Source organism: Peromyscus eremicus, chromosome 10 (genome assembly GCF_949786415.1).
Source record: "Peromyscus eremicus chromosome 10, PerEre_H2_v1, whole genome shotgun sequence".
NCBI classification, from domain to species: Eukaryota; Metazoa; Chordata; class Mammalia; order Rodentia; family Cricetidae; genus Peromyscus; species Peromyscus eremicus.
In genome coordinates this window covers 50,951,398-50,974,396 of record NC_081426.1, presented here as the reverse complement: position 1 = coordinate 50,974,396, position 22,999 = coordinate 50,951,398, and the positions used below count along the sequence as shown (strand labels likewise).

The window sequence follows — 22,999 nt, the reverse complement described above, 5'->3', positions numbered from 1 at the left end:
TCCTGGATACACATAGTGCACAAAACCTCATGCAAGCACATACACTCTCTCTCTCTCTCTCTCTCTCTCTCTCTCTCTCTCTCTCTCTCTCTCTCTCTCTCTCTCTCTCACACACACACACACACACACACACACACACACACACACACACGGTAATTTAAAAATCATTCACCCTTCCTTCAAAAACTGAGATAAATTCAGATTGACTGTAGGTAGAGACAATATACAAGAGAATCCAGAAATATTTTTCATGGATATTTTAGAAAATCTTTACAGTTGGAAAAAAAATGACAATGGAAAGTACCATTGATATGTGTTTTTAAATACTAGTCATGCCAAAAATTAGAGCAGCATTGTTTGCATAAAAAAAATCACTAAGATATAGTGCTGTGGGATAATGTTCTTGTACATTGTAAAGATTTGGAAATGGTTTAATAAATCACTGATTGGCCAGTAGTCAGGCAGGAAGTATAGGCAGGGCAACCAAACTAAGGATGTTGGGAAGAGGAAGGACAGCATCAGGAGTCACCAGTCAGACACAGAGGAAGCAAGATAAGAGTGTAATTTTGAGAAAAGGTACCAAGCCACGTGGCTATGCATAGGTAAGAATTATGGGTTAATTTAGGTGTAAGAGCTAGTTACTAATAAGCCTGATCTACCAGCCAAGCATTTATGAGTAATATTAAGCCTCGGAGTCAATTATTTAAGAAGCAGCTGCCAAGTATTCAGGAACTGGCGGGTGGGAGAGAAACTTCCTCCTACAATATAGTTTTCAGTGCTGTTCATTTGCATTTTAGCTATTTCATACAAATTGATTTGAATTTTAAATTAAAAACTGATTATTTTTAAACTATACAAATGTTAAGCAATAACAACTCTTAGTTGCAGATTAAGTTAGTGATAGTCAATAACAGTCAGATAAATATCACATAAAAATTTCCAAAAGTACGAAGTTTGCAGTTTTCAATAAGTTTCATTATAGTATATTCTTATAATCCTGTTACATCACCATCAGTTAGTATTGTTTAGCTTACTAAATGTAATTATAAATTACATTTTGCTATAGTAACTGTGAATGTTAATCACTGTTTATCATTGTTACAAAAATACCTAGCAAACAATAAAGAAAGATTCATTTGGACTTTTGGATTCCGAGGTCTCAGTCCATTGTATCTTTGCAGAATATATAGAGAAGTACGTGCTATGGCACCAAGCACCTCAACTCATACAAGAAGGGAGGTGAAGATAAGAGGCAGACAAAAGCTGGAAACGAGGTAGTAGCCCAGGACATGCCCCTAATCACCTACATCTACTGCCTAGGTCAGGCTACCTCCCAATGTGGCCATCAGATTCTGCATTCAACAATGGATTTATGCATTGCTGAGGTTATACTCTTCATGTTCAAATCACTTGTGAACACTGCTGCAGGTCCACAACTTTGACACATGATCCTTTTGTTGAGGGAGTATTTCACATTCAAATATTCAAGTGTACGTGGGACAAGATAAAGTATTCATAAAGCATGGTATAGAAATCCACTGTGGATTTGGAATATGCCCCCCGCAGATTGTGAGCTATATTTTAGTGAAATGTTTAACAAACAGTATTATTTGAAGGAACAGAAGAATAAACGACTAAAAATCTTCTGTAAGTAATTCACTTCCTCTTTACTTTCTTTCAAATATGCTTTTGAAAACTCAAGAGAAAAGTACATACTTTTATTTTTATAAAGTGCTGATTAACAAAATATTGGCAAAATATTACTCTTCGTTAAAAGGCATTTCCTATCTTGCATCAAATGGCAATTCACAGAAGATTAATGAATTTGTTTCTCCTGCCTGCACTAATGATATGCAGAACAGTGTATGAATATAGAATGAATTAAATATTAAAATAACAAAAGTATGTGTTGGGGTATTTCTGAAAAATTTTAGAGTAAGTTGAAGGAAAGGAAGAGAAAGCATCCATTGAATGCACAAATTCCCATCTTCTGATTTGCATTTTGATTGAGGTTTAAGGTGGTACTATTTTTTTTTTAAATGGACTGACTGACCTAATTTCAAGAACATAAGAAAAGATATCAAAATCGCAAGGTTAGGATATCACTGAAGCCTTGCTGAGAAGTGAGCAAATCCAATTTCATTCTCATAGAACTAGTTGTCTATAACGCAGAACGATTTCCTGTACTTCACGGTACTTGGGAATGTGGCCTTTTGTAGCAAGATTGTTTGTACTTGAACTGCAGCTCTGCACTTGGCAAATTATGTGACTGAGTAAGTCACTAACTCTACTACTCACAACTCCACATGTCTACACTGTAAAGATGACTATCAATGAGACTTCATGGCTGTTGTGTTGAACTGATGCTTTCATATATGAAAGATACCTTGCTTAACATCCAGAATATAATGTGCAGTCTAAGCTTAGCTATTGTGATATGTATAGTGTTCCAATGATGCCCTGGAGGAAGACATTTTCTTCTGGTGGGAGTCTTTTCTGTTTGCCCAGTGCCTAGATGCTACCTGGAATATAAATGGCATGTAGCTGTTAGTGATTGAACGTTTGCTCTCTGAAATGTTAACTATATTGCTTTTTGTGGGTGCATGGGTATTATACGTTTCTGTGCATGTATGGATATGTACACTGTATACACACCTATATGCATAAACATATACTTCATGCTAAAACCAAAATATTAAAGGAAAAGCCAACAAGCTTAGGTGAGTGAATTTCATTGTTTCTGACCACTTGATGTATTGGTTTTGGAAAAATAGACATTAGCATTATTGATTCCTGACACCAGAAATGTTATCTCTGGAACTAATTTTGTTCCTTGTGTTCAACAGTTAAATATACTGAAAAGCAGATTTGAGTGCAACTTTGTAAATACACTTCTGTTCATGTGTTACTTATTTCTATTTCTTTGAACACAGGAATATTTGATTTCTCATTGTTAAATGTTGGAGGTCAGATGTAAAAACCAGCCTTAGAGGCTCTGAATGGTACTTCTTGTGAAAAGTGGACTCAGCTGTTTTGTTTCCTTGCCTAGGAATGCTGACAGAGGGACATTTAACTTCTGCTTTTCATTTGGATTTTAACGATTAAGAAAAAACTAGATGTTTAATGCTAAGTATTAACATGGCCATTAAAAATAATTTACAGCTGAGTGATGATGGCGCACGCCTTTAATCCCAGCACTTGGGAGGCAGAGGCAGGTGGATCTCTGAGTTCGAGGCCAGCCTGGGCTACAGAGTAAGTTCCAGGAAAGTTGCCAAAGCTACACAGAGAAACCCTGTCTCAAAAAACCAAAAAAAAAAAAAAAAAAAAAAAAATTACAATTGTGAATTGTTTTGTGTAAATACTGGTATTTCATTAATTAGCATACCTACACACACTTACTGGTTAGCAAAATTAAAATAACTAAAAGATCTCCATGAAAAGGAGAAACTGCAAAAACGTTCAGTGATGTGCATGAGATGTTATAAGTAGGAAACTAAAAAGAAGTATTTAAAATTGTATATGCATGTACACATATTACAGTGTCATATACTCATCACGAAGATAAAGTGAATATATTAATCTTTCATTGTAAAACATATGTGAGGTTCATCTTGACAAGATAAGTGGAAAGTACGTGTTCCCCTGAACATAAAGACTGTATATAATGAGTGATAGGCATGTAAAAACTGATGGTCCAGTCCTGTGTGTTCTCGTGCAAACCAAGAATGGAGTCTGCTATGAACAAAACTGTGTGTTCCTAAGTTCATCTGTTAAAGTTGGAATCCTTGGCATGCCTGTATTTCCAGACAGGGTTCTATGGTTTAATGAGATCTGAAGGTTATGGTCCTCATCTGATAAGGGTTAGTGCCTTTCTAAGAGGAGGGGATAGTGAGCTTCCTGATTGCACATGCACAAAGGGAAAGCCATGTGAGGACGTAATAAGAAGACAGCTACCTACAAGCCAAGTGAAAGACCTGTCTGGAAACCAGACTGACCAGCACTTGATCTAAGTTTTCAGAGAAAGAGAAAATTTAGCTCTTGGTGTTTAGGATGTCCAGTTTGTGGTGTTTTGTTATGGCAGCCTGCAGAAGACTCCTATAAATTATTAAAATTGCTGAGAGACCTGGGAAGATAGTACAGTCAGAAAAACGTGTGTCTGTGTATCTCCCTGTATGCTGTGAATGTGTTGCTCCAATTGACTAATAAATAAAGTGTTGATTGGCCAGTAGCCAGCTAGGAAGTATAGGCGGGACAAAGAGAGAGGAGAATGCTGGGAACAGGAAGGCTGGGGCAGGAGACGCCACCATGAGAAGCAAGATGTGAAGGCAGAACTGGGAAAAGGTACCACGCCATGTGGCTAAACATAAATAAGAATTATGGGTTAGTTTAAATGTAAGAGCTAGTGGTAGGCCTGAGTTAATGGCTGAGCAATATTAATTAGAATAAGCTTCTGAGTGATTATTTTATAAGTGGGCTGAGGGACCACGGGGAATTGGCAGGACCCAGAAAGAAACTCCAGCTACAGTCCTGAGAACATGAGGAGCTGAATTCAATTGCCACAACCAATGTAAAAAACAAAACAAAACAAACAAACAAAAAAAAGGTCTGATGTAATGACAGTTTGTAATGCCAGCACTGGTGATAAAGAGACAGGAAGATCTCTGGAAGCTCCTCGACCAACAACAGAAAAAGGAGGGGTTTGGGGGAGGAGACTGTTCCTGAGGAAAGATATAGGACATTGTTCTCTGGGTTCCATACGCACTCTCAGACACTTGCACACACACACACACAGGTCCATGTGCACACAGACACATACATGCACACAGGCACAGCTGCTGAGGACACACAGCAGATCCTGAGGAGTAGAAAAGCAGCAAATGTTTAAATAAGTTCCTTTGCCAACGGAAGTCTGCCCAAACTGCTCTAATCCAGACCTTCAGATATGGAGAGAGAAATACTGGGGTGAATTCTTTGGGGTACTGTGAGGAGGAGGTGGATGGGAGACGGTGCAGCTCGTGCCTCTGCTCCTGTGCAGCAGCAGATAGCTAAATCACCATCCTCTAGGAAGTTGGAAAGAGCAATGATATCCTAGCACAGGCGCTCAACACAGTGGTTGGTACAGGGTCAAAGTTCAGTAAATTGGCATCTGTTAATTTGAGATGCCGGACATAGAGTGAAAGAAAAGTTCCCAGCAAGGTTGCCGTCGAGAAGAAATGACTGACTTAAAAAGTGTTGGAATCAAAACAGTGTCAAAGGGATATAATCGAATTAGCCCCAGCCTTCCCTAAACTACCTGTTTTACAGCATAAGCCATCACCCCTCTTTCTTTACCAAGGAGAGGGCACCCACCCTCATGTCTGTCTTTCTGACAACAGCTCTCGGACCTACTGACATGTGGAAGGGCCGTACTCAGCTGTCTCTCAGTACCAGATTAGTGTCAATTTAACAGGAACTGTGGGAACAGACAAGCGGAGGCTCAAACTGACAAGGAAGAAACATTTTTCAATCATTTTGTACTGCTAATGAAAGTCCGCCGAAGTGTCGAGTTACCTTCAGAAGGGACTAGAAGAGCCCCTGGGGAACTAGAAACAGTATCTTCCTTCATGAAGGTGCAGAGGAAAGTCCCAGACGTTTCCTGGGACCCCCACAGAACAGGGATTAGTATGTGAAATGACAGAAGAATTTCCTGTGGACATGTCAGTCAGGGACAGCTGGGGCTGGTGGACAGATTTTCACACTCTCCCAACAGGTTCAAATTTTCTGGTTTTTTTTTTTTTTTTTTTTTTTTTCCAGGAGTGAACTTCTAAGAAGAACTTAGAATTTCAGAGGCTCTCACTTACAGTTTTGTAGGCAGGCTTTGTTAGAATCCGTAGCCACTCTCCCAGCTACATGACCACCGGTGGGCTGGCAAGATGCTTACTTATCTCAGGGCCTTACATCCTACGTACTGTATGCTGCGTGATCACGTAATCTACGCGCATGCGTGGCGTGGCTATGTAAGCCCCTATGCGTATGTGGGTGGTAGGGGGAATCTATAAAAGCCGATTTTGCATATTTCTCATATTTCTCGCTTCCTGCACAGTCATTCCCTAGGTCTATGCATATCTTTCCTATTCCCTTCCCTTAATAAACTCTTATAGTGGGCTTTGTTGTACCTCTGGCTTTCTCGCACGGTAAACAACAAGGCCTCTGAATAACATTGCACTGCTTAATAAATAACAGGCTTCTCATGAGAAAAAAGTTAAGCATGACCGTGTGGAGTCAATTCTCTAGGACTGGAAATCCATGGTAAAGGACACATGGCTAGCAGGCAAAATGTCCTAGGTTTTAGATCCTCCAGACGTAAATAATTACATAGACAGATAAATAAAGCGTCTAGAAGTAATATACTAGAATCAAATTTCTACGAAAGAAAAGCAAATCCTAATTTGTAGTGTCTGTGCACTGTAAAAACCAACAGTGATTATATTCAGTCAAGACAGGCTTACCATATATGAGAATTGCCACAGTACTGTATTAGAAGTGTGTACTTCTTCCCAATTTTAATTATTTTACTAAAATAATGCCCCTCTACTGACTCTAAAATCTTGAAGTATTTAGTCCACGCCACAGAACTGGAGGCAGCTGGAGCCCTGTGCAGTCAACCTGCTCTAGACAATCCACAGACTTTTGTCAAAAGAATTCCCTTTGAAGTTTCTTCCAACTGTGAAAAAAAAAAAAGTTATTATCCTCTTTAAATCTCAGCTTCCTCAGGTTAAAACCGGGATAAGAAACAACTGCGTGATAACAAAGTCCCAATAAGTGGCAACTGTTTCACTCTACTAGCAGAATAATAATGGTAGGAAGAACGTGGGCACACTTGCAGGAAGCCTTTTTTTTTTCCTTTTCTACCCCTCCCATTATTCTTCTCTTTCTCCCCCAAAATATGAAGCAGATAATAAATAGAACACAGCAGTTGAACTGGATGCTGTGGAGAGAAAAGGAAGACCAAACCAGCCACAAAAGACCTGACCTCAACAGGAGGAAGTAGAGGGTACCTCTTTTTCATTCTTATCTTGCAGTCATATCAAGTCCTGACATTTAGTGGCATCCCTCTGGCAAACGCAAAGCCTTAGACATTTGCTTTTTTTCAGATCAGAACATCCGTTTCTGATAAGATCTAACACACACACACACACTGTGCACACACACAGACACACACACATGCTGGAGGGACGCTAGTTAAGAGTTGCAGACACTGGACACAGGCACACAGACACACACACACAGACACACACACACAGACACACACACACACAGACACACACACACACAGACACACACACACACACACACACACACACACACACACACACACGCTGAAGGGACGCTGGTTAAGAGTTGCAGACACTGGGTGCTTTAAATGAGTTCTCACTCTTCCAGGCTCCAGGCGCTACCACCCTTCCCTAAGGCCCTAATCAAAATTTCCATTTCTTAAGGACTATTGATCTTTGGGATGTGCTGACCTAGTTATCTGCTTAAAGCAATTTACACCCAGGTGTGCTAAAAGCCCCAGCAAACTCCAGCAGAGGTCATTTACATTTTAAAAAGGGAACTCTTCAGGGCATTCCAAAGTCCAGAGGAAAGTTTTGGAATGACACAAGTTTTTCTGCTTTCATCCCACTGCCTAGCTCCTTCAACTCCGGCTGTCTTCCCATTTCTAGGCCTCCTTTTCTCTATACATTCAATACACCCTGATTTCTCCTTCCAGATATGCCAGCATTTCCCCTTTAAAAATGACAACATGCCATGACGTAGGATGGAAACAGAATGTTTGGGGTGTCTGAGTTGACACAGAATATGAATAATATCTGCAGAAATATACAAATTGACAGATACAGAGATCCATCCATGCCTGTGTTTGGGAGTACATGTATCTATTTTTTGCCTCAGATAAGGAGTTCCAGAAAAAATATTGACACCCCATTTGCTTGCATGGTTCTTCGAGCCCCCTTGTCCTGGACTGCTTCCTATTACTGAGGTTAAATACCACCAGGAGCAAAAGCAAGTTGGGGAAGGAAAGGGTTTATTTCACTACAAAGGGAAACAGAGATCTTGGAGGGATGCTTTTTACTGCCTTCCTCTCCACAGCTATCTGAACTTGCTTTCTAATACAACCCAGGACCAGCTGCCCAGTGTTGGCCCTGCCCAGTGTTGGCCCTGCCCACAGTGGTCTGAGTGTTCCCCTCTCCCGTCCCTCAGTCCATCATTAATCAAGGAAGTGCACAGACTTGCCTATAAGCTAATCTGATGGAGGCATTTTCTCAGTTTAAGATTCCTTCTTCCCAGATGATTTGACAAAACAAAACAAAACAAAAACAAAAGACCTACCCAACCCACCTCTCCAAATGTGCCAGAAACATGTTAAGTAACCGCTGCTTCCTTTGCTCATCTTAAACATTTTCCTTGATTCATCTTGTTAATGGGTTTGATGTTTATAATGTGATCAAAAATGAAGGTCAGGAAAACGGAATTGTTTATTTGCTACTGAAGCCAGGATCATAAACCACACTGTCCTGGTGGAGAAGACAGACTCCAGCCAACACAATAGGGGGCTTGCATCTTGGAGAACTCTTATCTCTCAGGAAAAAAAAGACAAGTCAGCTCTCAGAGTATCTTAGAGAGTGATATGGAAGAGGTCCTATCTTATTCCACAGCCAATATGGATGGATTTGAAAGCTAACTCTGCACGAAACTTCTATCCTCTGTTCAACAAACACTTGTGTCTTCTTTAAATTAGGACTGCTCCATGGGACTAGGAAAGTGTGATGGGTGAGGGGGGAATGTCTTTCGGTATGCTGCGAATATGTGTTTCTCTGATTGGTTGATAAATAAAGCCGTTTGGCCTATGGCAAGGCAGCTGAGAGGCAGGTGGGAAATTCAAAGAGAGAGACAGGAAGAAGACTGAGAAGCCAGCGAGCCACCCAAGGAGCAACATGTAATGGGACACAGGTAAAGCCACGGAACATGTGACAATATGTAGATTAATAGTTATGGGCTAATTTAAGATATAAGAGTTTACTTGGGGGACACGAGTGGGAGAGATTTGTCCTGACCTCCGGCAGGCTGGGAGGAAGGAAATCTTCTGGCTACAGATGGGAGAGACAAACTTAGGGGCAGTTCCTCTGAACATAATGAATCCACTGCCCGAGGCATAGCACGTTTGCATCTTTATCCATGGAAAGTAATGGCCTTGATCTAGTTCTCATTTTATCTCCATGTCACAGCCTTGCAGGAGGTAATAGAAATGAAACAGATTTAAAAATAACACACATGAAAGAAAAGTTTGATACAAAATTACAGAGTGTATGTGTGTGTGCGTGTGTGTGTGTGTGTGTGTGTGTGTGTGTGTGTGTGTGTGTGTGTGATGTTTTGTTCCCTGAGAGACAGTCAGACTACGGAATCACTTTGTCAAGCAAGTGGAAAGGTCCTGGGCCATTTTCCTACATACATTCAAAAATAAAGTCAAGGTCAAAATTAATTTTTCAAGATTTGATTTTAAATATTGTGTTAATAACATACAATGGTACACATCAATTTGACACTGAACACTTAGATCTTCAAGTTGTAACTCACTAAAAACTTTGGAATTCATGGCTGTTAGTGACTTTTGAAAAAAACAGCATGTTAGGATTTTGGAAATATACCTTATCATAAAATAAAATGTACAAACTTTTCTTCCATATTTTCCAAACTCTTGAATTCCATCTATCTGGGGGAAGATTCTACCCCTAACATCTAAAAATAAACTTTATTTAAAAACACAATTTTCCACAAGCATGGTGGGCACAGGCCCTTAATCCCAGCACCCCAGGAGGCAGAGGCAAGCAGTTTGGCTTGGGTATACAGTGTATTCAGAGCTTGCCTGGGATACACAGTGAGACCTTTTTTCAACAAAACCAATAACGAAACAAAACAAAAACATGAACTTCACTATTTCACTGGGAAGCTTTCAGTGTTCTTGAGTCCGGAGAGAATATTTTGTCATTGATTTTATAAAGTTCTTAAACTCGGTTTGAAAAGCCGGCTGGTTACTTCATTAGCTTCATCTGTGGAATAATGAAAGTGCTTTTTTTTTTTTTTTCAACAATTTGTTCTGGAGAGCAAAGGAGCAAACATGTATCAAAAGGCATGATGCAAATATTGACTCCCATCTTTTTAGGTTCTGCAATCATTATATTAATTTCATGAGGGCAGAGACTTAGGCTCCATACCCTCGACAGACAGTAATATTACATGTACTAAATAAAAAAAAATTTTAAATGAATGAACATACTAAATGAACTAGTTGATAGCATAGCTGTAGTCCTCCTTGGATTTTCTAAGAGAATTCATTACTGTCTTTTAATTTAAAATAAAATATCTAAACACTAAGATAAACAGTATAATGGGTGATTTTTTTTTTATTTCCACCAATACTTGGAGACCCCTTCAACAGGAAGTTCTAGTAATTACAGCAAAGACTGGAAAAGTACCCCAAAGTTGATACTATTTGGAACCAGGAAGCTGGGGGAAAGTGGGCAATCTTTGGTCACAGGACACACATAAATGCTGAAAACTAGGCAAACAAAAACAAGCAAAAATGTCAAGGAGAGGGCTCCAGTGTCTCAGAAGTCTTGCTGGTGTTAAATGCTGCAGCAAGAAGTGTGTGCTTGTCCATTCTCATTCCGATGAATGGAACCTGAAATCCTGGGGCATGATGGCAAGTTTTTGCTTTGGTTTTATTGAATTTTTCTGATCATAACAGTAAACAGCTGTCACTTCCCACTCCACAGTGCCATAAAGCATGATTCTCCATGTACTCCTGATCTCTCTTACACTAAGATACATTCTTTACCTGGGAACCAAGAACAGAAATGCTCTTGTGGGCGCAGACACAACTAAAACAAACAAACAAAAAAATTGCACTTGCTCTGACTCCTGTTCTTCAATTATTTATAAAAAACACATATACATATATGTATGTATGTATGTGTGTGTGTGTGTGTGCGCGCGCGCCTTGGGAACATTGGATATTGGACCCAGTGCCCCTGCATGCTAGCCATGTACTATCTCATAACTTCCTATTTTGAGTAGAAATTGGATATATAGAATTGTTCCTCAAGAGTATGCCACAGCCTGAGTTTGCAAATGCTGACTTGGAGGATTCTTTGTAAGAGTTTTCACAAATGCCACCTGTAGGCACCCACTACACAGTCTACTCACCCCAACTCCCAGACTTTGTTCTATCATTTAATTGTTTGTTTGTGAGTTGCTGTGGTTTGCTACAAAATCCACATTTTAATTTCTACTGAAGTGGATTTGCTCCTTGAGATGAAGAAATCAGCATTTGTGAGAAGCAGGACAAGGTCTGGGTTCCTCTCCAGCCTCTTACCCTGGGCCTTGTCTTCAAAACAAAAGGAGAGGAAAAGGATAATTAAGTTTTATTCAGGAATTTCACTGTCGTTTCAATGATACTTCAGAAAATGGCCCTTTTGCAAAATCAGATAAACAGTTAACGGCGTAAAAACCCTTAAGTGTACATTAGGGATTTGCATGGGCTCCAGCAGCTCCCACCGCTTTATACTTCAGTGTTGTTCCAATATTCTCCATTTGTTAAAAAGCTATACTGGCAATTATTCAGGCACGCAAAATAAAACAGAATGAAATAAAACAAAACAAAATGTTGGGAATATGGAACTCTTCTTCAGCACTTTGGAACTTGGAGAAAATTGTAATAGGGCAGGACAGAGGTGCAATAAATACATTATAAAAAGAATCAGACCATGTACAGCATGTAAACATAAAATATAACAAATAGATGCACAGACAGCAGTAGGGAGATAGAAGGGTTGTCCAGACAATGCCTACTTACCTAAACTATCACTCCTACAGCTAAAACCACCTATTGAAGTTCTCAATCAATGGAAAGTGCTTAATTCTTAGAATTGTGAGTTTATATTATCTGACGTCAAACATTAACCTCCCTCTAACTACAGTCCACAAAACTGGAGGGTACATATTCTTTCTGAATTTGGCTACAGTGACTTTGGTAAAGCTAACTGAATTTTTTTTTAATTCTTAGTGAATTCATCATCAACAACAAAAAAACTCTTGAAAATTATATAGGTTCTTGGACTGCTTATTTCAAGATTAAGGAAAATTTCACCCATTGCTGTGCCTGTGATACTCACAGAAAGTCACAGAGCATATATTTAATAAAAGTGCTTGAAGTCATTGATACTCACGTGAGGATAAAAACACAAATACACACAGTAACCCTCAGAATTGCAACACAGATTGAGCAGGAACCTGTTCTTTCTAGAACTGTCTGCCTAGCTGGAAGAACTTCTGATTCCATGACACAGAAAACATTGATCAGTTCAGGGCTTTATTTGAAGTCAGTATTTAGTGTACTGTAGACAAAAATGTATGAAACTCCATTTCCCTTTCTTCACACAAAGCCAAAGCCTTAGAGTTATTATTATTGAAATACGGTTGTTTTTTGTTTTTAATTTTTATTTTTTTACTAATGATTTTACTATCAGGTATTAATAGTTGCTTGCCATCTCTTTGAGAACAGAACTGTAGACATCTGTGAGGAATACATGGCTGTATTAATACTGCCTCTTTGGAAGTTATTTTCATACTATTTATTTTCCTTAAATAGGGAAGAAAATAAAATGTACAAGTGGAACAAACAGTGATTGGCTGACACCCCACGGCCAAGGGCAGGCTCCAGCAGGTGTCGGGGTAGCAAGGTGATCACAGAGTATGGTGCAAAATGGAGCATCATATTGGAGTGGAATTCAGCCAAACACCGTAATGTATGGATGTAGACGCATCTGAAAGAAGGAAAATAAAGATTTATGTAGGTTAAAAAAAAATCACGAGGTAGAAAATCTCCCTAAAGTCTTACACTCTATCAAAATGCTGGTACAGAGATCTGGAAATAGACAAAACTCTTATTTTCAAATTATGGATTTATAAATAATAAATATGCTTGAGGATAAAAATTGACTTGTCAGAGGAACCCTGCATCAGAGGCTTTAAATGGTTCTGTTGTTTGTACACAGCATTAGAGCTTGATACAAACATCACTAAATTCCTGAAAATAAACCTTTCTTCCGCCTGTAAAACATTAATTCACCAGAAGTGATAATTAAGATTAGTTTTAGTGGTTTCAGCTCTGCTTTTCCTGGATGTGATTTCTCCCACTAACTAATGCTAAATAAAGCACCGTGCAATGTACGTGAGACAAGCTCTGCTCTAGACAAGTGTTTAAGGGCTTTAAAAAGGAAAAAAATAAATAAATAAAAGAGGAAACTTACTGTAGATTTATGGTAACGGCTTTTACCCCTCCCGCCCCCCCCCCCCCCCCCCCAGGATTTCTCTGTGCAGCCCTGGCTGTCCTGGAACTCGCTCTGTATTCCAGGCTGGCCTCAAACTCAGAGATCCACCTGCCTCTGCCTCCCCAGTGCTGGGATTTAAAGGCGTGTGCCACCACCACTTGGCAGCTTTTACTCTTTCTATAGAGCCACATAAGATCTGGAGCCCAGGGCAAAATTACACTCTATTGTAAAGAGGTCTGTCTTTATAACCAAATATGTTAGCAAGGACACAAGTAAACCTAAACAGATTCAGGCTACTGCTGCATTCTACACAGAGAAACTTACTGAGATTCGGGCCTTGTTCTTGCCTCTAAAAGTGGTTGAATGGTTAATGAGAGGGCCCTGGTCTACAGTATATCTCCAACACTTTTGTGATCCCAATCAGATTAATTTTTTCATGCTAGTTTCTCACTTTCCTCTTCTATAAATCGGGGGAATTGCTGAGGTGGTACTTTTTCATTCTCAAATGTGATAACTCTCACGATTTTTAGGTACAGGAAATAAGCTGTTCACTAGCATGCTTTTATTTCTCCTTTGTGTAAGTTTTAGCATTCAAATATCATAAACACATCAGTGAATGAACGTTAACACAAAATAAAGGGCGATTGGCCCCATAGTTGCTACACAAGCATGCGTGGTGGTTGAAGGTAAACAGAAAGATAGCTCGTGATATTTCAGACTGTGTATACTTGGCACATTCTTATTATTGATCATTTCTATCAGCTAACCATTCATTGATTCATTTATTTAAGATAAGTATGAGAGACAATTTAAAGTGCCCAATGTGAACTTCCCTCTAAAGCTGTACATCCACCATGGACCCCATACCTGGATGAAGTTTCCTGTATTCCTTACTTACTCAACGATCCAGGTAATATTGCTTAGTAAAGGTCTCATTCCTATTAGTTATCTGGTCCCTGCCTAGAATACCAAGCCAAACAGAAAAAAAAAAAAAAAAAAAAAAAGTGCAGAGTCACTGAGCTTCATGAAAGGGCTCTCGGTTATAGCCAGGTAGACCATCTTACAGACGTTGGCCTGGAGAATGAACTAGAAGGCTGTGTGAAGCTGACATCAGTTTGCATATTACTGCTAAAATAAATGTGCTGGTGCACAAGCAAGTGGATGCTTAATTTTTCATAAAATGTAGCACTCTGATAATAATGGAAAACCACCCATTTGCTTCCAACATCACCACATCACCGTCATCTTTTCATTAAGTTCTGTTGTATCATTTTAACTAAGTGCATGAAGAACACTGAAAAACATTTTATTAAGGAGAACATTACTCAGACTAATTCAGTAGTTCCTTACAGAAGGGAGACAGTCAGGAGGGGTAAACAGGATTTTTTTTTCATAAGTATATTGAGATCAGCTCAAAATGGATTTTAAAATAAATGTTTATTTAAGCTCAATTCTTATCAAAAATAAATTACCTTACTTTCCATTTATGAAAGACAATAAACTTAGCATAAATTCATTATCTGAAAAAAAAATAGCATACCAAGTGACAAACTCGGTAGGACTTAAGAATAGCAAGTGAAGTGCTAATTCTACATTTGGAGTTCATTCATTTTTGCAATTTTGTTGAAATTATTTAGCATGCATTTTCCTTTTCTCCATAAATTAAATGCACAGTTGTCCTTTTAGGTCACAATCTCAGAAATGCCCTGGATGTGCTTAAGTAAACATCAAGTATTGGATGGCAAAGGCTTTTGTTTGCATTGAAAAGGTCTGAGCTATGAAAACCCAGGTACCATCCTCAGTTTTTTCAGTGCATGAATTTGAAAAATGATTTCAACCACTCTGCAACACATATGTAGAGTTTGTCAAAGTATTGCTAGGTGCTTGAAGTGAATGTCCCTAGAGCCTGAGAAACCAACCCAACAAAAATGGGGGTGGGGCAGGGAGGATAAATACTATTTACAAACTTTTTCTGAGGAGGCCTTGACTTACTACACTAGATCCCCTAATATTACTTAAATGTCACATCCAAATGTCCAATTCTCATGCAGAAAACACAGAAAGAAACATCATTTCCATTTTATCAGTCTAAATAGAGTATAATAAGACAGCTCAGAGAAATAAATAAAATGAAGGCATTGCAGCAAGTGAAAAGCACATTTTAAACTGCTCCCTAAGGAACTGAAAAAGTACAAGTTTCAAACCTAATAAATTGAAAGACTAGAAGTCTCAAATTTTAGATAAATTCATTGATCAGAGGAAGAAAACAGCAAAATCCTCTGTGTATTTAAAAAAATGAAGTTTAACAAAACAAAACATGTCTTAGTGCTGTGAAAACTACATCTTTTATGCATGAAAATAGAAAAGTAGCTACGTCTAAGATAAACAAAAATCCAGACCAAGTGCACTGTGTTCATGTCAGATGGTACAAAGTGAGTTGGAAATGGATCTCTTGTCCCCTGACAGCAATACTGAACAGATGAAGCGTATCAATTACTATTACTAATTGCATTAGGGGAAGTGTGTTTCGTTTGTTTTTATTTTATTGTAGGTCAGCTATTTATTTGTGGTTAACACTTTATACATCTCTGACAAAACTAATGGCATGCAAGTTTTCCAAAGTCACCTTTGCCAAGCTGAGTGATTCATCCCACTCACTCTGTGGGTTTCCTTTTTTGGCAAAAGGACTTGGCTCAATTAGACGACAAATACCATGCATTAGTTAATTTATGAGCATATCACTTTGCTTTTCAAATGGCATGCCAATTGTCTTGACCTTCGATATCTTTTAAAATTCAAGAATATAGAGAGCTATGCCATCAAATGAATCAAAGGTAGCTTAAGTAACAACACAGATTTCATGTGGTGTTTGCATATGATATTTATCAGTTTTCCACTGTATATACCCACTCAAAAGCATACAATTAAACAACTTAGAATACAAATGCCACTCTATCATAGGGCAAAATCACTGCTAATATGGTAATGGAGATGTAAATATTCTGTGTAAAGCCATCTTCACGTTATGTTGCGTTAATGTTATCATTTTCTAAGGAAATTCCAAGAGCTCAGTTTATTTGCATGTGTATGTAAATAATATGGAAAAACTGCTGTATTTTCATTAGCGTCATCCTTATTTACAAAACTGACGAAAGGCATTAAACACCAGGTCAAAACACATCTGCTCTTAACTCCAGTAAAGCCATAACACAACAGACATAAACTCTCCACAATATCAAATTGTGGTTTCAGATAAATAATTCAAGCTTACATGCATCCAAAGACCTATTTTCAAAAGCCACTTCATATACGGTAGTTCAAACCTATAGTTTTCACTGCTTTTAAGACTGTATATTAAAAAGTATATTCTTCTTATCCAAAGCAAAATTCTACGTGTAGAAAATATTTTAATAATGATGAAAACTACGAGAAGTTAATATTCTTCTCCATAACATTAAATGAGACTATATAACAACTTCAATTCTTCTCAGATGAAACATTCTACAAGCAAAACATATCTAGCAGAAAACCCATCATCTTATATCATCTAACAAGCCATAAATGTAATTCTTAAGGTGAGTTTTGGTAATAAGAAACATGTGATGCATTCTTTACAATGCTTTGGGCAGTAGGTGAGCAGTTTCCCTCAGGTTCTATTTGCTGTGTGTCAAACTTTGGTGGCTATAAAAAGTAAACTTCTGTGTAATACATACCACACAAGGAAAGTATAAAAATAAATCTTATGTATTCAGAAATATATACATATACCTGACTGTTTCCAGATTACACCAGGAAACAGCTCTGTCAAGTAACACACAAAAGTAACACACACAACCTTTATATTTCTAGTATATCCCCAAACACCCACAAGGATCTTGTACTCAGTACAACCTAATTTTGTTTTTAAGCTTTGGAATATTGGATATGAAGAATTCAGGTGCTGATTGCATATCAACATAGGAGCCTACTCATTATACATGAATGTTGTGATCGATACAAAGAATTAAAAATGCAATTATGAATGACACTTGCTTATCGTTAAGTGCTTTTGAGCCACTGTTTCCATCAAATCAAGTCATGATGGCAGGATTTCCAGATTCTGGACTTGGCTCTGCATTTGTATGAATCAGTATCTGCTGACTTGTAAAATCCTGCATGATTCATGACACAGTTAAAACTTTCAGGGCCCAATTAGCATGGCCACCAGTAGTCAGTTACTCTAGAAAATTTTCCCTTAGAATTCTCCCAATACAACATACATATTTAGCCTGTAAACATAAAATATGGGTGAGCTAAGGCTAAGTACAAAGAGTAGCACACAACACTACCTCTCCCTTAGGCCTCAGGAGTCTAAGGTCTAGCTTGTAAAATAACAGGGACACACCTCTGTCCTATAAGGCCTCTGGTACATTAGTGACCTATAGGTGAACATTAAACTCCTGGTTTTTAAACTGGAAGGACCGTTATAAAGGAAAGACACAACCTCCTAGAGTCTGAGCTGTCTCCAAGTGATCAGCCCTCCCTGGGATATGCCAACGTGTCTGGGATCCATCTTACCTGTTTGCTGTACTTGTTACTGGTTTGACAGCTGTACTCGGAGCAGTGATCTGATCCAATTGAAATGTTGTCTCCTGCTCCCACAAATGTGTTGGCTGGTGGTAGGTCTTGTACAGCCTGGTGTTTTTTCCCTGCGGTTGGTGACTGGGGGTGAAGCTGGACAGTCGGCAAGGGGGAACTAGATTTGTAATGCCTTGCCAGGTCGGGACTCCCAGGCCCACCATTAACAGATCTGTATCGGCCCATGCTTGGGCTCTCTGACAGCTTCTCATTGACACTATCATACCTCTGTCCATTTGGTTTGGAAGCTTCGACAGTGACAATACTGCTGTAGAGTGGCTGCTTAGACTTTTTGTTTTTCTTTTCTTTTTTAGGCTTTTTAGACTTGTCATGCTGCTGGGGTGTGAAAAAGTCTTCATGGTCTTTTTTGCCAGCTTCGTAGCCATTTTTATTTTTGGACCTGCAGTATCTTGCCATCATGACAATTAAAATGATTAGGATCACCGTCATAATGCCAGCCACCACCCCAATGACAATACTGAGTCTCTGTTTGCTAATTTCATAGCTCGGGTCACCAGCTATATCCTGGGTGAGCGGGGTATGCAAACTTCTGACTATCTGAGAGTCAATCACAGTTGCATTGGAAACACTCTCATTGACAAATACGTGCACCAAAGTAGTAGTGGACTGGGAGGGCTGGCCGCTGTCATTCACTTGCACAACCAGCCTGTGCAAGCCATAATGCTTCTGGGTGAGTTTTCCCACTAAGGAAACCACACCACTGGTGGGATCAATCTCAAACAGCTTGAAAGGGTTCCCTCCCACAATGCTGTAGTTCAAGTCCGCATTGATGCCATCGTCACTGTCTGTTGCCAACACTGTCGCTACAACTGTCCTGACATTACTTGAAGGCGGCAGCAAGGTGTAGGAAATGTTTCTGGGAAGGGTCACCGTGGGGGCGTTATCATTTTCGTCCATCACAAAGAGGGAGACTGTGGCTGTAGCGGATCTGGGAGGATCTCCCCCATCCACAGCCTTCACTCGGAAAGTGTATGTAGTCTGATGCTCCCTGTCAAAAGACATTGTGGAGTAAATGGTCCCTGTGTCATTTTCAATAGAAAAAATGTTACTGTTCTCCTCTATGTACAGGCTCATCTCTGCATTCCGTCCCTTGTCAGCATCCATCACGGTGACCATGCCCACAGGGCTGTTGGGTTGCAAGTTTTCCTTCACATAGAAGGTAAAGACGTCCTGCATAAACTTAGGGTCATTGTCATTCTTATCAGCCACCTGTACAATCACCGTGGTGCTGCCCTGCAGCACAGGAACGCCTTTGTCTTTGGCATTAACTTTAAACTCATACCTGTCAGTCTGCTCCCGGTCCAGTACTGTATTGACCAAGATGTCCCCAGAATCAGGATCTATGGCAAAAGTCCCCATCACTGAGGAGTCCAGAGAGTAGGCAATCTCTGCGTTCTTCCCACTGTCGGCATCTGTCGCCAGCACCGTGGCTACCCTCTCACCGGGAATGTTGTTCTCTGGAAAGTAAACCTCAACCACAGACTGACCAAAGACAGGAGGGTTGTCGTTGGTGTCGCCCACCTTGACCACTAAGGAATTGTTGCTGGAGAGGCTAGGACTGCCAGAGTCCACAGCTACTATGACTATGTTGAACTCCCGGGTGGTCTCATAGTCCAGTGGGGCCGACGTGTGCAGGAAGTACTTTTTCTTGTTCTGATCGCCCTCTGTGTCGCTGGCTGGTTTAAGCTGGAAAGGCACATCTCCCACTACCGTGCAGGTGACTACCCCGTTCTCGCCTTGGTCCCGGTCGGACACCTGCACCAGGGCGATGGGGGTGTCCACCAGGACGTCCTCGGCCACGTTGGCCACCCCGTCCTTAAGTGGGATGCGCCCTATCTTGCGGATTTCGATGGAGGGAACGTTGTCGTTCTCGTCTTTGATGTTGAGGACCACCGTGGCCTTATCTGTCTTGGGGGGCTGCCCGCGGTCACGGGCCATGACTGTGAATCGCAGCTGATTCACTTCCTCCCGGTCAATACGGTGCAAGACACTGAGCCAGCCCGACGTTTCATCCAGACGCAGTAGCCTTCTTACCGACTCGGTAGCAGCCCCAAATACATACTCGATCTGTCCGTTGACCCCCACGTCCAAATCCGCGGCGCGCAACTGCAGGATGGGGGTGCCCGGAGCGCTGTTCTCAGCCAGGTCAGCCTCATACACGCTCTTCTCGAAGCGGGGGCTGTTGTCATTCACGTCGGTGATGAGCACCCTCAAGATAGCCTGCGAGGACCGAGGTGGATCGCCCCCATCGCGCACTCGGAGGGTCAGCTCATAGGAGTCTCGCTGCTCCCGGTCCAGCGCCCCCTTCACTATCAGCTGCGGTTGTTTCTCGCCGTCTGGAGTGTCTGCCACCTGCAGCTCGAACACACTGCTTCGGCCACCAGGACCGGTCCCGCCGCCACCCTCAGGCGCCTCCAGCCGCCGCTTGGAACCTCCAGGGCCGCTGCCGCTCGCACTGTTCCCGCCGCCCCCTGGGTAGGGGGCGCTGTCCGCCGGCCCCGAGCGCCTTCCTTCGCCGCCGCCACCGCCACCCCCGGGCTCCTGGAGCAGCTCGTAGCGCTCGATTCCATTGCGACCGAAGTCACGATCGGTGGCCGTGGGCAGCAGGTAGAGCGTTCCCACAGGCCGGTTCTCCTCCACCGTGAGTGTGAGCACCGGCGACGGGAAGGTGGGCGTGTTGTCGTTGATGTCCAGCACGATGACCCGACCCTCGAACAGGTCCACCCAGCTCTGCGAGGGCCCTATCACTGATACCTCGAAGTCCAAGAAACACTCATTCTCGTCGAAGATCATCTGACACTGGGGCAGCTTCTCTCGGTCGATGCGCCGCTCGCTGGTGCTCAGCTCGCCGGTGAGGTTGTCAATCTTCAGGTACTCAGAGCCAGACTCCAGGCTGAAAGTCACCTCGCCCGAGCCGGTCACGATGCCCAGGTCCGAGGCCACATTGCCGATCCGCACGTCGGCGGGGCCCTCCTCCGCCAGCCGGTACCGGAGCAGCTGCTTGGCGGCGGCCAGGCTGAGGCAGAGCGGCAGGAGGAGGCAACAGCCCAAGCACCGGCCGCGCGCCCATCCCGTAGTCCGCATCCTCAGCATCTTCTCTTGCTGCTGCTGCTACTGCTCCTTCTAACCACAACCCCCCTCGACACCCCCCTCCTCCGGGGCTGGCCGCCTGCCCTCCCCTCGGTCCTCCTCTCCGGGAAAGGAAGAAACGAGAGGGAGGGGAGGGAGGGGGCCAGAGTAGCGTGTAGAGTCGGCCGATGGGAGGGGGGCAGCTATAGATGCTTCTTTTTTCCTCCTCCTGCTTCTTCCGAAAGTTATTGTTTCATAATTCATGCAATGGGTGCTAATCGCCCGCTCGCCAGCCACCGTTCACTCGCAGTACTTACAGTTCACGGGACACTGCGCGCCACGGGCTCGGTGCCCCCACAAAGTCATCCCCGCAGCGGGAAGATCCTGAGATCCAGTCCCCAAGCTCTGGGAAGGGGCCCGGAGCCGCTTCGGCAAGCGGGCGGTGTAGCTCGGAAGCGGAGTGGAGCAAACCTGCAGCCTTCTCCGCCTGTCAGCCGGGCTAGTCCTTTACTGCTACTCGAGTTAAGTCCAATTCAGGTTCCAGCCACTCACTCTAGACCCAGTCTCTGTTTAGGCTCCGGAGGTCCAGACAAACGTGAGCCGCTTCTTGCAAGAGGCTCCGGGGCCAGCAACAAGCCAGTCTCAACTCTGACTCCTCTTAAGCAGCCGGGGAGCCACTCAACATCTCTTGAATGAAAAATTCCACGGCAGGTCGCTCCAGGCAAGGTGCAGCGAAGACGCCTCGCGTCACAGCTCGGTCCGCGACCGGGTGCCCCCAGCGCGCCAAAGAGCAGCCTGAGCCATCTTCAGAGCCGCCCAGAGTCGGTCGCTCCTCACCCCGGAGAGCTCGGGTTTCTCTTTTTTTCTTAACAACTCTGCGCAAGGTCATTAGTCAGGAAGCCGCCGCCTGAAACCGCAGCAACCATTCGCCCGCGGGGGCTAGAGCCGAACCGTGCGCACCGCGCGGTGCCCAAGTTTGGATTCTCAGCCGCAGAGTCCGTGCCTTCCCTCACCTGCATTCGGCCCGCGTGTTGGAGCAGTGGGATCTGCAGCGCTGTGCGCGATTCAGGGAGGAGATTGCAGCCTCTCTCTCTCCGCGCTCTCTCTCGATCCCTCCCCTCCCTCCCTCCTTCTTTCTCTCCTCCCTCCCCTTCTCTCCTCTCTCCTCCCTCCTCTCCTTTCCCCTTTCCCCCCTCTCTCTCTCACTCTCCTGCACAGTCTCTCAGCTTCTTCCAGTCTCAATGCAGGGAACTCGAGCTGAACTTGATCCCTTTGCAGTTCAAAGGTGAGCAAGCCTGGCTCCGTGCATCCGCGACATTGGCCCGGTGAAATCGCACCGCCCGGCACTCCTAACGGCAATTAACAAAGATGCCCAATTCTGTCCGGGTTTCCAAAGAAAAGCCAAAGGCACTGAGGCGGGGGTGGAGGGGGAGGTGGAGTCAAACGGAGCTGCCAAGTAGCTGAAAAAAAAAAAAAATCTAGTTTGCCAAAGGGAGAAAAAGTGCCAGTCGGTTGTTGTCTCGGAAGTGCCCTGGCGCGGCGGGTGAATTCCGCAGTTGTCTCGTCCGCTTTCGCGTCTGGCAGAGAGTCTGGTGCGCGCGCTCCCGCCGCCTCTCCCGCGGTGGCCGTTCCGAGACACTGAATCGCCCACAGGGAAGCTCCTGCTCCCGCTACCCGCCAGCCGGAAACCCGCAAGTTTGCATAAAGTGGCGGTTGCTGCGGAAAGCTCGCGGGCTCCGGACTCAGACTTGTCCCCGACGCTGCAGCGGCTGCGGTGGTTTCCGAAACTACACAGTTGCAGAGAACCAGGGAGGAGGGCCCGGGGAAGGGAGGCGAGAGGAAGTACCAGCCAGCCGCGGCGCTCACAGAAGCCCGGCTTCAGTTCGCAGGGCCGACTGGGCACTGCCCAGTCTCAGCCCCTT

General features: G+C 42.7%; 1 protein-coding gene across 5 annotated transcripts in view; it reads right to left on the bottom strand.

The window, feature by feature from the left end:
- The window catches only part of Pcdh7 (protocadherin 7), a 416,392-nt gene extending 394,205 nt beyond the window's left edge, over positions 1-22,187 (bottom strand). For 2 of the 5 annotated variants that reach the window (XM_059275884.1, XM_059275885.1), the window contains exon 1: positions 17,928-22,184. In XM_059275884.1, the coding sequence (XP_059131867.1) occupies positions 17,928-21,101 (3,174 nt within the window). In that variant the 5' untranslated portion in view covers positions 21,102-22,184. Of the gene's footprint in view, positions 1-11,430; positions 12,864-17,927 lie in introns of those variants that run through there. The other 3 variants (XM_059275888.1, XM_059275887.1, XM_059275886.1) reach the window with 3 other exon arrangements.
- Positions 22,188-22,999: the final 812 nt, after the last annotated feature.